Source organism: Pezoporus wallicus, unplaced genomic scaffold (assembly GCF_028554395.1).
Source record: "Pezoporus wallicus isolate ANWC-B61680 ecotype Strahan unplaced genomic scaffold, APGP_CSIRO_Pwel_v1 scaffold_11491, whole genome shotgun sequence".
Classification (NCBI taxonomy): domain Eukaryota; kingdom Metazoa; phylum Chordata; class Aves; order Psittaciformes; family Psittacidae; genus Pezoporus; species Pezoporus wallicus.
In genome coordinates this window covers 1,299,306-1,314,158 of record NW_026642649.1, presented here as the reverse complement: position 1 = coordinate 1,314,158, position 14,853 = coordinate 1,299,306, and the positions used below count along the sequence as shown (strand labels likewise).

The window sequence follows — 14,853 nt, the reverse complement described above, 5'->3', positions numbered from 1 at the left end:
CCTGGCCTCAGCCCAGAAGTGTATTCAAGCCTGCAAGTCATTGCTCTTGAATCAAGAAATTGCTTATTGGTTATCAGATGGTATATTGGTTATCATATGCTTTAAAGTTAAGCAAATGCTTAAGGGCTCTGCTGTATAGGGGCCAGTGTAATCGCTGTGTTGCAGGCGAGTGCTCCTAATATGGTACAAAGCCAGTTAAAGCTGATTGCTAACCCCAATAGTCTTTGGATTACGTTCTGCATGGGCACACTTGGAAAAGATGAGATTTTTGCAGTTGGACCCATATGGGCAGACATATGCTCCATCAAAGTCCTGTTGGCTTCAGTATCATCCTGCGTCTGTTCGCCTCTAGCTGGGGGATGCAGCCCATAACTTGCTGTGCCCTTATGTTATAGGTAAAGAAACAAATACAAGTCCTTTTGCTCAGCATTGTGGTACATTAACCTATAGGTGTACACAGAAGCCGTGCCTTTCTTGCAGGTGGTATTTCCAGTTGGTGATGTGTTTGTGAAGACTCTTCCTGGGGCTGAGCCACGAAATGAAGCCTAGGTTACGAGTGTGAAAAGCAGAAACTGTTAGTGGGAATTGATGGTGCTACTAAATAAATAGTTATTTACCCTATTGTGCCCTCAGTAAAGTGTAACACAGCACGGTGAACCATGCATCACTGCAGCCTTCCTCCAGGGCATAGGATGTGGGCAGGAGCCTGTACCTGAAGCTGGAAATGAGAGCTGTGAATCCCACTGATGAAGTGGGTGGTTAGCTAGAGCTCAGCAATCCCAATGAACAGGCTGCTATGGAACTTTCTGAGCTCTACATGATATGTGGTGCTCATTTCCACTGATTCAGGTACAGGTGTGTGTATGTGTCTGCATGCCAAGAGTTATATTAGTGCCATTTTGGTTTAAATCAGAGGTTTAATTAATACCAAGTGTAAATTTGTCCCAGCTCCAGTGTTCATATTCCTGCCCTGAATTACAGGAAGTTACCATTTCACATGAAAAATATCCCATGTGAAAATGAATAAATCTTTAACCCAGGTTACGTTTTGCAGTTCTGCAGAGTAGATTTTTCTGGGCAGAGGGATGAGAAAAGAGACATTTGCTTGTGCAGCCTTTAGCCAGACGTGTTGGTTTGGGTTTGGTTGGTTTTTCCAAAAAGGATAGTAATAAAATAGTTACTCGTATGGTTCCTTTCATCCCAGTTCACTGTAAATCTTAGCTTTAAAGAAAACGCAGGTTTTCTGCGACAGTGTGTGGGTACTTTGTCTCTGAATTCAGCAGAATTAGTGAACTTAATGCTATATAGTCATTCTAAATGAAAACTGGAATGTTTTGCTGGCAAGGGCATCTCTCTAGAGGCCACTTTTCAACCCGAGGCAAGACCTACAGCACATCACATGCCAAAGGAATCTTGCTTTCAAGGAATCTTCCTGTCAACACCAACACCACTAACAAGTTTTTACATTGGTGGTTTAGTTGTGTATTAGCTACTCAAAAATCCCATCAGGAGGAATTGCAGCAGACTACAGCAGTAGAACAGTCGATGTCCATGGTAAAGACAAGAAGAATCACAGAATCATAGAACAGTTAGGGTTGGAAAGGACCTTAAGATCATCCAGTTCCAACCCCCCTGCCATGGGCAGGGACACCTCACACTAAACCGTCTCACCCAAGGCCTCATCCAACCTGGTCTTGAACACTGCCAGGGATGGAGCATTCACAACCTCCCTGGGCAACCCATTCCAGTGCTTCACCACCCTAACAGGAAAGAACTTCTTCCTTATATCCAATCTAAACTTCCCCTGTTTCACTTTGAACCCGTTACCCCTTGTCCTATCACTGCAGTCCCTAATGAAGAGTCTCTCCCCAGCATCCCTATAGGCCCCCTTCAGATACTGGAAGGCTGCTGTGAGGTCTCCACGCAGCTTCTCTTCTCCAGTTGCATCTGTTTTGGTCTTTAAGCAGTAAAGCTCTATTAAGAGCAACCCACATATTCTCCAGGGTGATCTGTTTGTCTGCCCATGGGTGATTCTCATTAGCATCACCAGGGTTGGTGGGCAGGGACTCAAAGCACTTGGGTCTTGCCTAGTGCTATTCGGGACCTCCATGATGCCACAAGAGCTGCGTGAGAGCTTGCAGTGCGTGCCTTCAGTGCTTAGCTCTGTGGGGATGGAGCAGCTTCACCCCTCTCAGAACCATGGTTTCCAGGTCCTGTAGTACCCTCCCTGCAGGCACCTCAGCTAGCTTTGGGCATGCACTGCTCCACTGTCAACCCTTGCTCCTCTTGCTGGCCAAAGGGAAACACTTCCCAAAGGCCATCTCCCCATAGCTGCCCAGCCTGTTCACGTCACTCCATGGGTTAACTTAGTTCAAAGGCTTAAATACTTCCCTCCTGTCTCTGTATCACCTGTGTCATTTGCTGGCTGAGGGGCTATTTTTTTTGCTCTCCAATAAAATGCAGAAGCCTCAGATTACCAAACAGCTGCACATGCTTTGGGTTAATGCATTTAAGTCAGGCTCCAGGGGTCTGGGTAAGTGCCAAGATCCTGGATCAGCTGCTTTACCAGAATTACGCTGCTGTAATGGAGCCTGCATTATTGTGTTGCAATTATTTTGGCTTGCAGCTGGCTGATCCCTCGATATTTTTACTGAAGTGAGATAAAAGGATTTTGTCTTAAAAATAGAATTTTCTTTTCTGAATCTTACAGAAGCTGTGAGCTCCAAACCGTGCCCGAAAGAGGTGCCCCTCTTCAGCTCAGATTTATCTTCAAGGAGAAGAGCAAATAATTTGTGTCATAATTTCTGAAGAACAGGAACACAGTGCTCAGCGGCCTCAAAACATAAAGTGCATTGAAAAGGAGATGAAATAAGTGATTAAAGTGGCATGTAATGATACGGTTTTACGTTGTCAGCAAGAGCAGGTTTATTTTCAGCATCAAGCCACTTACTAGAAGCATGTTGTTCTTAAAGCCGTCCCTGTAATTTGGAAATCCTTTGTGCAGAGAAGTAAAAGAATAGATCTAGATTTTAAACCAAAGGAAAACATTCCCCCAACCTTGAATCTCCTTTATTCGTATCCCTTCAAGCTCTTTTTGCTGCCTATTTATATACATTTCTTGTCAAATAACAGCTCTCTCAAGTTCTCCAGCTGATAGCGAAAAGTAAACTGAACGCGCTCGTTTATCTTTTGAACTGTTCAACTGTGCCCTTCTTCTTGTTCTTGTTAATAATGCCAGGTCCCCCAGGAGCACTCTCACGCAGTTTTATCACATAAGCTTTTTGTTTGACCTTACCTGCTGTTCCCCCGGAACATGGGCATGGGGGGGGAGGAAGCCAAAATGCCAGCCTGCCTTAATTAAAACTGTAGTCTCAGAAGGTGTTACAGTATGTGATTTCATTAGGTGTATAATGAAAGAATTTAATCATGCTGCTTGTTTGTCTGAGCCTTTTTACTTGGTAGCGAGTTTTAAAACGACTCTTTTCCGTTGTGAAGTAACGGAGGGGTGGGTATGCATCTCTGTGCGATTCCTAAGGCGATTGTATCCTTGATTTTGTATGTTTGCCCTGAAGGTAGCTGCTTTCATCATTTCTCATGAGCAGAATCTAAACCACCGTAACAAGAGGCTCTCCACCACCCAGAGAAGGCCATTTGGTTTACGTGGTGACTATTCTTGAGGAGACATCTGTGCACAAAGCAACCCTCTCTTAGCTTTTGTGAAGGTGTACCTTATTCTGGTTTATATAGGGCAGGCAGAGTTATAACAGCTTTGTGAGGCTTTGATCCTGTGCAGCTTTTGAACTGGGAGGGTGGGTTATTCCCCTCATTTTCTCCCCATTTTGTTAGCAGTAGGAAAGTGCCCCCGGTTGGCAGTGTTGTCTCTAAGTAGCGCATGAAACCATCCATGCCTCAGATGCTCTGTGCTTTGGGTTTCTGCCAGCCTGTGGGGTTGCAAAACAAGTAAAACCAGGATTTCCTATGGCTTTTGGGGGGAGAATGAATGAAGAAGACAAAGAGGGGCAAAGAGAAGACAGATCCTGCTCCAGCAGAACTAGCCAGATGGGGCATTTCAGAGCCATCACCTACCACAAAACCAATTGTGTATCAGAGCGTTTCCATCAGCAGTTTTTACTAAATCCAACAACTGGTCGCTCTGAAATAACACAAAATTGCAGCAAATTTCCCAATCTGGTTTCTTCTTCTGGAGCTGGATGAAGATATTTTTGTGCTATTGCTTTTGTGGGATTTATAGCTTTGTAAACCAAGGAGAGAGGGGAGGGGAAGACAGACAAGCTGTCTTCTAGCCAGTACTTTTCTTCTTGTGAGCACAGATCTTACTGGCTCATCTCTCTGATGCATATACATCGTGCTGAGTTCCTAATGCAGCTGAATATGGCTCTTGCTCTGTGGGTCTGCCAACAGATGTGGCTGTCAATCTAGTACCAGGTTTGGGAAGCACGAATGTGCTCTTAGCAAAGCTACAGCAAATTTAGGGGACCAGAGGGCTCAATTTTGGCAACAGTTACATGTTGAGGCTCCGAGTTCAAAATCCTGCCGTTTTATAACCCCAGCTCTGCAGAAGATGGTTCGAGGCACCGTCACTGTAATCAGTGTAGGAATATATGACTGTGTTGTCAGGAATGTAACTGGAGCGCCATCAGCAAAACTGTTTGAATCTCACCCAACTTGAAAGATCAATGTCATTAGTTTTAAATACTGAGAACAAAACTGGTGTTAATGCCCCATGCTTTCCCCTGGGGCTGCACTGCTGGGGTGGGACATTCTTTGGCCTGAAATGAAAGAAGTCAGCCTGTAAGTCACTTATGGGAAAAGGCTTCCTTTGGTTTGGAGGGTCTGAGCCTACGGAGTGCAGTGGGGAAAGAAAGGAGGCTGTGTGCTGCCACCTTATACCTCCAACTTCGTTGTTGCTTTTTAAGACTTATTTCAGGCATGGGTATTCTTGGGTTTCCTTTTGTGTGTATGTGAAAAATAATTGCATGTTTTGAGGGGAAAGGGATGGATTTTTAGCATTAAGCTATTGAGTATTTGTCATTCTAGCTCACATGGTATCCAGTTCACACCCATAAATTCTAAGTGATGTCTTCAAACGGAGCACAAAGCCTGTCTCACCAGGTCAAGACGTTTTTATGTGCATTGCAGTGAGGAAGCAGACACAGTAGGAGTGGATTGATCGACTGCAGCAGATTGGGTTTGCAGCCTGCCTTGGGTGCGAGATCCAAGCTTAAACTACAGAATCGTTGACAAAGTGGTTTGGATTCCAGCTGCACAAGACGCGGTTTAAATCTTCAGACTCACATAGGAAATAACACACCAGTAGGGACACATTAATTAGCACATCTTCTGTGGGAGCCTTCCAGACTGCAGACACTGTGGGGTGAGGCTACAGTCAAAATCAGCTTCAATTTATAGCTTAATTTGATGCTTTCCGTGAGACTTTCAGTCCATCGTTTGCAGTGAAACTGCCTGGGTAGTGACCCAAGCGCACAATGAACCCCCCTGTTTCCTCAGCAGCCACCCAAATCCAGCGCGGAACACTGAATCCTGAGCCCGATGCACCGGAGCGTTGCTTCTCTAGAGCGAGCAGTGTATTTTGTAGCTGGCAATTCTGCTGCTCATGTAGAAGGTGAGATGAGGGACCCCTTGGAATGCTTTGCTCCAGCTGCTGGAAACCCCTTGCCTCAGATTCCTGCTGGGAAGGGATTGCAGTATGCACCTTCCACAGCTTGGCCAACTATCCTAAATTCAAAGTTCCCTAGCATGGCCTCCCTTCCTCATCTTTTACAGGTAACATTTAGGGTCTGTTTGAGAATCAAAAGGTTCTTTGTGGAGCTAAGAGCCATGGTTCAGTGGTGGACTTGGCAGTGCTGGGTTAGCGGTTGGATTTGATGCTCGTAAGGGTCTTTTCCAACCTAACCAATTCTATGGCTCTATTTTATGATTCTAAGATACAGTGTTTGATCTTGCTGAACTGCTTTGTTTTTTCCTTCCTAGTAAGGCCTGCCTCACCTAGGAAGTGAAGCTTTGCAAGTACTTTAGGATGGACCAGCTCAGGGCTTTCAGCAAATGGCTTGCCAAGAGCTTTACCATGCTTACTGATACATGCATGACTGATTTACAGTTTTAACAGTATTGTTTCTTTTCTGGTTAGTAACTAGCATGGGGGTTGTAAGTTCCTGTGATTATGGAGTAAAATTTACACCCAGCCCCTCTTACACTTTACCCATAGCTTGTTTCAAAAAGTAAAGAAAACGATAGCCTAGCAAAAAGGAATAGATAGCAATGGCATTCTTCAGCCTACTGAGCACTGCTCCAGGGCAGAGGAAACTAAAATAGGACAGAATTTGCCCTTGGAATCTGCACAGATATTCCACAGACAGAGATGAACTGCCTGCTTGTGCAGTGAATTGGGTGTCATTGTCAGTACATCACCAAAGGGAGGAGACTGGGAAGAAGATCCCGTCTCGCATGCGAAAGATTAGTCCTTTTCCTTGGGCGATGATAAGAAGAGTGTTAAGAGCTAACTGGCTAACATTTTCATGAGTATTTCAAGCCTGGAACATACAATTTAATGCTCTGAATAATACTGGACACAGCTCTCTAATTATATCTTTATCCCCAGAACTTCTCTTGAACTGATGAATATCTTCTCGCAAGCTGTCCATCCTCATTTTAGAGGGTTTGGGTGATAGCAAATATGTTTCCTCTCTGGATAAATTGCCTCCTTGTTAATTACGGGGTCCGTTGAAACTTTGTGCTTTATTTCTAATCTGAAGAGCTCTAGTTTTAACTTCCAACCATTTAATTATATTACAGCATTTTCTGTTCTGTTCAAGAAGTATCTGCCTGCAGATTCCTCTTCATCTTTTGAATACATTGAGCAGAATGAGCTCATTATGTCTCCCAGGACAAGGCATGCTTTCGGACCTCAGATCATTTGTTTAGCTCTCTTCTCAGCCCTTAGCACTTTTGGGGAGCCTTCTGTAGATGTAAACCCTTGCAGCGAGCACAGCACTGGATGCAGACCCTACCGGTCCACTGGTTTCAGCACATCACAGAGTGTTCCCTTGCATCTGCACCAAGAAGTGGTGCTTGCTCCCCTTGGCTTTCCCATAGGAGCTCAGATTCAGTCTCTTCAAGGTGCTCCTGGTAGCAGTCACAGAAGAGGCTGAGCTGGTCTATACTGGGAAGTCACTGCAGCGGTGGCAGAGCGGGCAGGAGCATGGCCAGGTCTATGCAGCATCGCACCCAGCCCAGTTAGCTGTGCTGAGGTTTCCCTTTAGAACGTCTACTGGGCTTTGCTTGCCTACACCACCGCAGTGTGTGGCCGAGGTACCTGTGTTTGGGGTTTGGTGGTGGCAATGGCTTGGCTGCTCCCAGCACTGCAGTGAGTGAAGTGGGAAGGAAGCAGGTGAGCTGTCAGATCGCATCAAAACCACTGTGAATTTATGCATTTACATTGCATGGGCTTAGATGCATGGGCTGTGTTCAAGTGGTCAGACTACAGTAAGATCTGGAGTGCAGGGACTCGTGCCAGGCTGCTACACTCATCAGCTCAGTGCTGGTTATTCTTTACCTGGAGTGCTGATGCACATACTGCAAAGCTCTCTTCCCAATATATGCTTCAAATCTAAAATGAGCAATGGAATAGCACCTCCAAATAGGGATATGCCATTCGGGAAGGCTGTATGCTGCGTCCAGCACAGCACCAGACTTGCTTTAATGACAGCCTACAGTGATGTTACTGGCAGAGATGCAAGACTGTTGCATTTTGGGTTTTGAGCTCCATAGCCTCTTCAGGAAATTAAAGCATATGTGGGTCTTTCTCCCCTGGGATGTTTAAGGTAGCCGGCTGTAGGCATGGTGATAGAGGCTGCAAAGGTTCAGAGAATTACCTTGATGCAATGACAGCATCTTCCATTTTGACTGCATTCCAAGGCTCATTTTTCCTCAGAGGCATTCATTGAAATTCTGTGCATGATTTGTTCCTCTGGTTGTTTAACAATGTCTCTCATGTTTGCCCTGATTTAAAAACTCCTCCTTTGTAGCAGAGATAACATAGAGCAGGATGGCATAATTGCAGTAAAGAGGCCCTGGAGCTTGCAGTAATAGGGTGGTTCATCTGATGTGTACTGCCATTAGAAAATAACCCACGTATGTATGTTCTCAGGGGACAGTAAAGAGGCTTTTAAGGATTACACTTTATGTAGTATGAAAGCTAATGAGCAAAAGAGCAAGTATGAAGCAAACTATTGCTGCAGAAACCATGGTGCCACTTCCTGCTCTCACTTGTTTCCTGGCACCGGTGTCCAGCTCCAAAATGCCCACCTCTGCCCAGCAGTGCATGGCTTTTCATGTGCTGTGGTCAGTTCCCAAGGCTGATCGCATGTCAAAAGCTTGGCAGAGCTGACTTGAGGATTGCAACTACTGTGTGTGGACAAGATTAGTAATTCTGGGGGAACAGTGATTTCTTATGGGCTGTGCACTGAAAACTCTTCCCTGCGAGGGTGCTGAGGCGCTGGCACATGGTGCCCGGAGAAGCTGTGGCTGCCCCATCCCTGGCAGTGTTCAAGGGCAGGTTGGACACAGGGGCTTGGAGCAAGCTGCTCTAGTGGAAGGGGTCCCTGCCCTGTGGCAGGGGGTTGGAGCTGGATGAGTTTTAAGGTCTCTTCCAACCCAAACCACTCTATGACACCATGATGATGTTTCTATCACTAAAGTCATGGTAATGCAATCATATTTACTAGAGGTAACAGAGGGACTTCGCTCTGATTGACTCTAGCAATGTCCTCCTGGGCCTGTGCATCACGGTCCAACTCTGCGAGCCCAGACCCAATGTTTGATTGCATCCCCCAACTTAGCATCACTTGATGCGTGGCCCACCGTCAGCCGTTCATTCCAACATCTGGGACTTGCTTTGACGAGCACATGTGACACAAGATGAATTATCTGTTGCTGCTTCTGCTGTCAGTTGACTCCTCTCTGCTTAAACTGTGTCTTGCAAATACCAGAATAGTAGTGCTAAATCTTTTATTTCTGTCCTTTCTCTCCCACCCCATAATTGGTGCACAGGAGCAGAAGAGGACTTGTAATTTTATTATTGCTGCATAAGCCTTCTGGAAACTCAGTTACAGCACTTCTGATGTTGGTAATTTTTGTGACTAAAAAAGCTGCTGACTCTGTGTTTGTGCATAGGAAAAGAGCAAATCTGAATGTATAATAATCTGGTGCATTTGGGAGATGTTTGATGCTATATCCCAGCCAAGTTAATCACTCGTGGAATTAATTTATCCTTTTTTTCTGCTCAGTTGACCAGAGGCATTAATCTCATACCCGAGGAAAAGCATCTTTAATGCCAAAACATTGACCAGAGATGCCTGACATTCCTCTGGCCTCAGGGAGGTTTGGAAGGGAAGCTGTCAGTTGCCAATGGGATGGCAGAAACAGAGGCATTCCTTACTTTATTTTTCTTACACAATGAAGAAATACCCAGGTGATGCTCTCCAGTTTGTGCAGTATAGTGGGCTGTGTGCTGTAGTCATGAGTATCAACGGAGCGGACGTGACATGCATTTTTCATACAGCACAACACAGCGTTGCTCCTTCTGATAATTCTTCTTTGCCAGATACTTGCTTGCTCTGAGACCATCCCCACAGGGCTAGCAGCGCGCTGCATTGCTGCGTGCTAAAAAATAAAGGGCACAGGATGTCTTAGAGAGAAATTATTCATGGACTTGTAGTGCCTGTGCCTGGCTGCATTTTTCAAGGATGGAATCTTTCCCCCTTTTTTCCCCCTTTTTTCCCCCTTTCTTCCCTTCCCCTTTCTTTCCCCCCTTTCTTCCCCCCTTTCTTCACCCCCCTTTCTTCACCCCCTTTCCTCCCCCCTTTCCTCCCCCCTTTCCTCCCCCCTTTCCTCCCCCCTTTCCTCCCCCCTTTCCTCCCCCCTTTCCTCCCCCCTTTCCTCCCCCCTTTCCTCCCCCCTTTCCTCCCCCCTTTCCTCCCCCCCTTTCTTCCCCCCCTTTTCCCCCTTTCCCAACTTTTTCTGCAAAATCCCCCATCTCTAACTAGCAGCATCCCCCACCAGCCCAATTCCACCCAGCAAGGCCCATTCTCAGGCTAGAGAGTGTCGCTGCTGAGCAGCTCACTGCCCAAACTTCATTTCCCATCCATGCTCCTGCCTCACTCGCACATCACCCTGCCCTCCCCATCCATGCTCCTACCTCACTCGCACATCACCCTGCCCTCCCCATCATCCAGACTTTGCCCATTTCCCACTTAGTCCTATGCAAGCAGAAAACCTGCACTGTTGTGGTGACTTTGGACCCAGAGCCAGTCTCAGGTTGAAGCAGAAGCACCAACTTCTCATCCCTGCGCAGTCGTTTGTGTGTCAGCAGTGTTCCCAGCAAGCAATGGGGAGGACCAGACACTCCTCGGTTGATGGTTTTCCTCTTCTGCCAAACACAAAACTAGTAGGGTGGGAAATGCTCTCTAATAGTATAAAAAGCCCTTGCCAAATAGGAATCAATGAGTATACAGATGTCCTCCTTGATTAAATAGAGCCTTCTCTGTTTACATGATGCCCGGGAGCTGTGTTACCATAAAGGTTACAGGGTAAGAGAAAAAACGTGGCCTGAAAGAAGACTACCAGATTAAGCCTTGGTGAAGGCCAAATAAGCTCTTACTTATTCCCCTTCCATTTTCACTTCCAGTAACGCTTCAGTAGGAACAGAACAACTTTCTGATGAATGCGGGGAGAAATGATGGGTTCACGTGCTGTTCCTTGGGACAGTTCTAATCTTGCCCCTCGAAGCAAACAGGACCTTTGAAGATGCCTTATCTTCTTCCAGGTTACCAGCCTGTCCTGCCGAACCAGCAGCAGGGGTTCCAGGGTCTCATGGGAATGCAGCAGCCACCCCAAAGCCAGAACCTGATGAATAATCAACAGGGGAATCAGGTGCAAGGCATGATGGTGCAGTATCCAGCCATGTCGTCTTATCAGGTACTTGGGGGGGCCCTAAAGGAAGACTGCTTTTCTTGGCGAGTGCTTAATTGAATCAAGCTCTCATATCACAGAATGGTCTTATTACTTCATTAGGGCAGTGTGTGGCAGCTGGGTAAATGGGTTTCTAACTGAAATTGGTTTCTTTGCTTCCTGTTTGTGTATTTCAACTGCTCCCAGTTTTCATTCCGAGCTGGGAATACTTCAACTGAACTATTCCTTGCAGCCTGCAGTGCAGGTAGAGCATCACAAAGGATGAAGGAGTTCTGCTTCTTCCTGGGAAGAAAGTGAATTTGAAAGGAAGTAAAGACAAAGCATCGCTGTTGGTTTGATGTGGGGTTTTTGGTTGGGGTTCTTTTTTTGCCAGTGCAGTATTGTTTCCTGTAATGAAGCTGGAGGCTTTCCTGAGCCAATAAGAGTTATTCATATGGGGAGAGTCCTGCCAAGGATCTCACCGTGCCTCCTATAACAACCTGCAGCCAGATAGAATTCTGTTGTTTGGGGTTGAGGAGAGGGAAGGCAGTGGCTTGATTTTTACCCAGCTTTTGTACCGGGTTTCTGTGAGGTGAGGAACCTGTGAGCGGGAGCCTGTGCTTGTGTTTCCTGCTGCTCCCTCTGGGAATTTAAGACTCTAAACGGCATCAAATTCATTTGAACAGACTGCACTGGCTGAGCAGCCTTTCCCCCGGCTGCTCTGAAAACACTGCAGCACCCCGGGTGGAGATGGGGGACTTGCTTGTGGGTAAAATTTCCCCCTTACATCTTCAGGATTGCCACATTGAAAATGTGTTTTAAAGGTTGATGGCCACGTTAAAGGGTTTAGACCTTTTAGATGGCCTGGGTACAACAGGCTTGAGTCTTCTGCTTGCACTGATCCCAGAAATCCATATTCAGCTACATCATGACAGACCAGGTAGCAGAGGGATTTCTCCTGAGCCCTTCTCTAACATAATCCTTGGGGTGAGACCAGTTCTGAGCAGCAGACAATGACACTTTTTGGCAGAGCATCTTGTACGCTGAAGCTCAGCTAGAAGGAAGGGAATAGAAGGGAATACATGGGACCTACTGTCATTTGGTTAGTAATCACTCTTGTTTCCTACGTCCCTTATTCCTGCCTAGGTGCCAATGACCCAGGGTTCTCAAGGATTGCCACAACAATCATACCAACAACCAATCATGCTACCTAATCAATCAGGTCAAGGGACACTTACAGCCACTGGAATGCCTGTCTACTGTAATGTCATACCTCCTGCCCCACAGAACAGCCTGCGGCTGATCGCCCCACACTGCCCCTCCAATAACGTTCCAGTTATTTCTGCCAGCTGCAGGACAAACTGTGCGAGCATTAACAGTGCAGGCTGGCAGGTCAAGTACTGACGCTGGCTCCGTGTGGATATACGAGGGTAGTGGTGCATTACCTGACTAACAACTCATGGCCTTCAAACGAAGAGGAACACAACAGGATAATCAGTTGAGGACAGAGGTACTGACTATGCTCAAGTGATTTGCTGCTGGAAAATCCTGTAAAAAACCTAAAAATATAATAAATTTTGAAAAAAAAAAATGAAAAAAAAAGATGTTTGCTGGTTAATGGTGCATATTTTTGTCATGTCTGCTAGGTATGCCTTTATAGCTTAGCTAGTGACATGAATTCATTGAGGTAAGATTTTTTCCTACCACTGAACACCACTGTGTAGATTGTAATATCCCCGATTCGGATTAGTTTTGTACTTTGTGTTGAGTTTGTGAAGCTAAAAGTATTTAAAAATATAAGAAAATCACATTGTACCAAAGCTGTAATGGAAATGGTAAAATAAAAGAAATTAAAAAAAAAAAAGCATTACTGAATGGAAGGAATAATTTATATACACTATAGAGGGTTTTTTATGGATATATACTGTATTGTAGTGCTTAATCACAATAAAGCTATTTGACCTCATGGAGAAAGGTCATGTTTCTACCACCTGCTTGGTCTCCTCTCTGTTTCTGAGTGAGTGAACTTCCCTTTGGTTCTGCATTGTCTTGTGGATTAATGGTTATTGGGCTGATAGGAGTTTGGTGAGAAGGTGATGTACCTGCATCTCAGCGTGCGGGACCGTAAGAGCTAAGACCACTGCAATGTAGACACTAAAAAAGTGTTCAGTTCAGCATGTACCAGATCACCTTCAACTAAGTTTGTGCTCTTCCAGTCCCTAGGAGCTGTAATGTCACAAACACAATTCACCAATGCTGCGAGCCTCTACTACGTCATACCTGTCAAAGAGGCCATATAACAGTTGTATCTAAGAAGACAAAGGACTGGCTGGAAGATCAGTTGCTATTGATGTAGCACAGTTCTCCTGCCATGTTCTCCTACCGTACTTGACCCAGTTATTGATACTCCAAGTATAAAGCCATTTTGCAGCAAAAAGATAGCTGCAAGTAGCTGGTCCATCATGTTCAAGTGGTGGGGATGAACAATGTCTTTGTGTCTTAAAACAAGCAGCACAGCGGATGGCCAGGAATTTTTAGAACTTTGCTTTTATTTCCTGTGTCATTTCTCATTATTATGTCCGTGTTCACTCCAGTTCCCAGCCTGTGCTGATAAATTATTCTTCATTCATAAATGCTGCATGGAATTCCCCATTCTGCTTCAGTGATGGCAACATCTGAGTCCCAAATGTGTTTGCCAGGCAAAAACCTGTGTTGTTTTTTCACCTGAGCTGCAGTTTTGATCAGTTTTAAACACCTTTAAAACACGAGTTGAGCACTACAGAACTACACAGGTGTGTCATGGAAAAGCCTGAGATCCTTCTATGTGTGAAATCTCTATGTGTGACAGTGGACACAAGATGACGGCAGCCTGCAAGGCTGTTGATCATTGTTAATCTGAATGAGAAACAGGTTTTACTTTACTTTTAATGATGGGTGGCTTTTCCTTTGCACGCTTCTGCTGTTGAAGTGGAAGAGCTACTACCCATAATTAAACCCAACATATTTCTTTTCAATGCAATGAACAGGTACCCTCCAGAGTTCAATCTTTTTTTTTATATATGTGTCTCAAAGTGTGGAATCCAGTCCTATGGGATTATAAGAAACACTGAAATATATGTAGTGTAATCACATCATTTCCTATGGGGCAGTCAAGTACACGAGCAGGTAAGTCAACACAATTCACTCCTCAATTAGATGTGAAATGCTTTGGGAGAGCCTACTGATTTTCCTTTTATAAATGGACATCCTGCATTTGAATTTTGCCTATGACCCTGCTCTCTTGTTTCAGATGCCCTGCACTGTATGGCTTATTTCCTTTTAATGTTTTATATATTATGGAGGTTTCTGTCCTATAATGACACATCATGGGGTTGCTGCTGCCGAATGACTGACAGCTGATTGAATGGGTATCCTTCTCCATGTAGGTGCCAGAGTCCAGCAGGAAGGACCTGCAAGTGACTTGGTGCAGGACAGGTTGTGTGTAGTCAGGCTGAAGGAGAATGGAGGGAGGGCAACCTCTATGAATGCAGTGTCTGGAGAGAAGAGACCCATTGCTAATCACTATATTTAGTTCCCATCTCTTCTCTGAAGCACTGCTGTTACCTTATTGATCTCCCTTCTTGTCAGAGAGCTATGAGTGAATTGTCTGGTGAAAAAAGTCTGCTCTCAGCATCATCAGTCAATGGCAAGCTGGGCTGTAGATGGTCTCAGTAGTGATGGGGAAGGGAGTCAAAAAGCAAGTAAGGAGAGCATCTCCCTCCTCGCATCCTCGTGCCACTCCTGGTCATGTCCCCTTGGCAAACAGCATATCCCATGACTGACCGTGGTCTTGACAATGGTGATGGCCACACACAGGCTCCCATG

At 45.4% G+C, this 14,853-nt stretch overlaps 1 protein-coding gene across 25 annotated transcripts in view; it reads left to right on the top strand.

Moving 5' to 3' along the window:
* Window positions 1-12,976, top strand: part of ARPP21 (cAMP regulated phosphoprotein 21) — a 184,215-nt gene extending 171,239 nt beyond the window's left edge. For all 25 annotated transcript variants that reach the window (XM_057431659.1, XM_057431661.1, XM_057431658.1 and 22 more), the window contains 2 exons: window positions 10,865-11,016; window positions 12,136-12,976. In XM_057431659.1, the coding sequence (XP_057287642.1) occupies window positions 10,865-11,016; window positions 12,136-12,393 (410 nt within the window). In that variant the 3' untranslated portion in view covers window positions 12,394-12,976. The remainder of the gene's footprint in view (window positions 1-10,864; window positions 11,017-12,135) is intronic.
* Window positions 12,977-14,853: the final 1,877 nt, after the last annotated feature.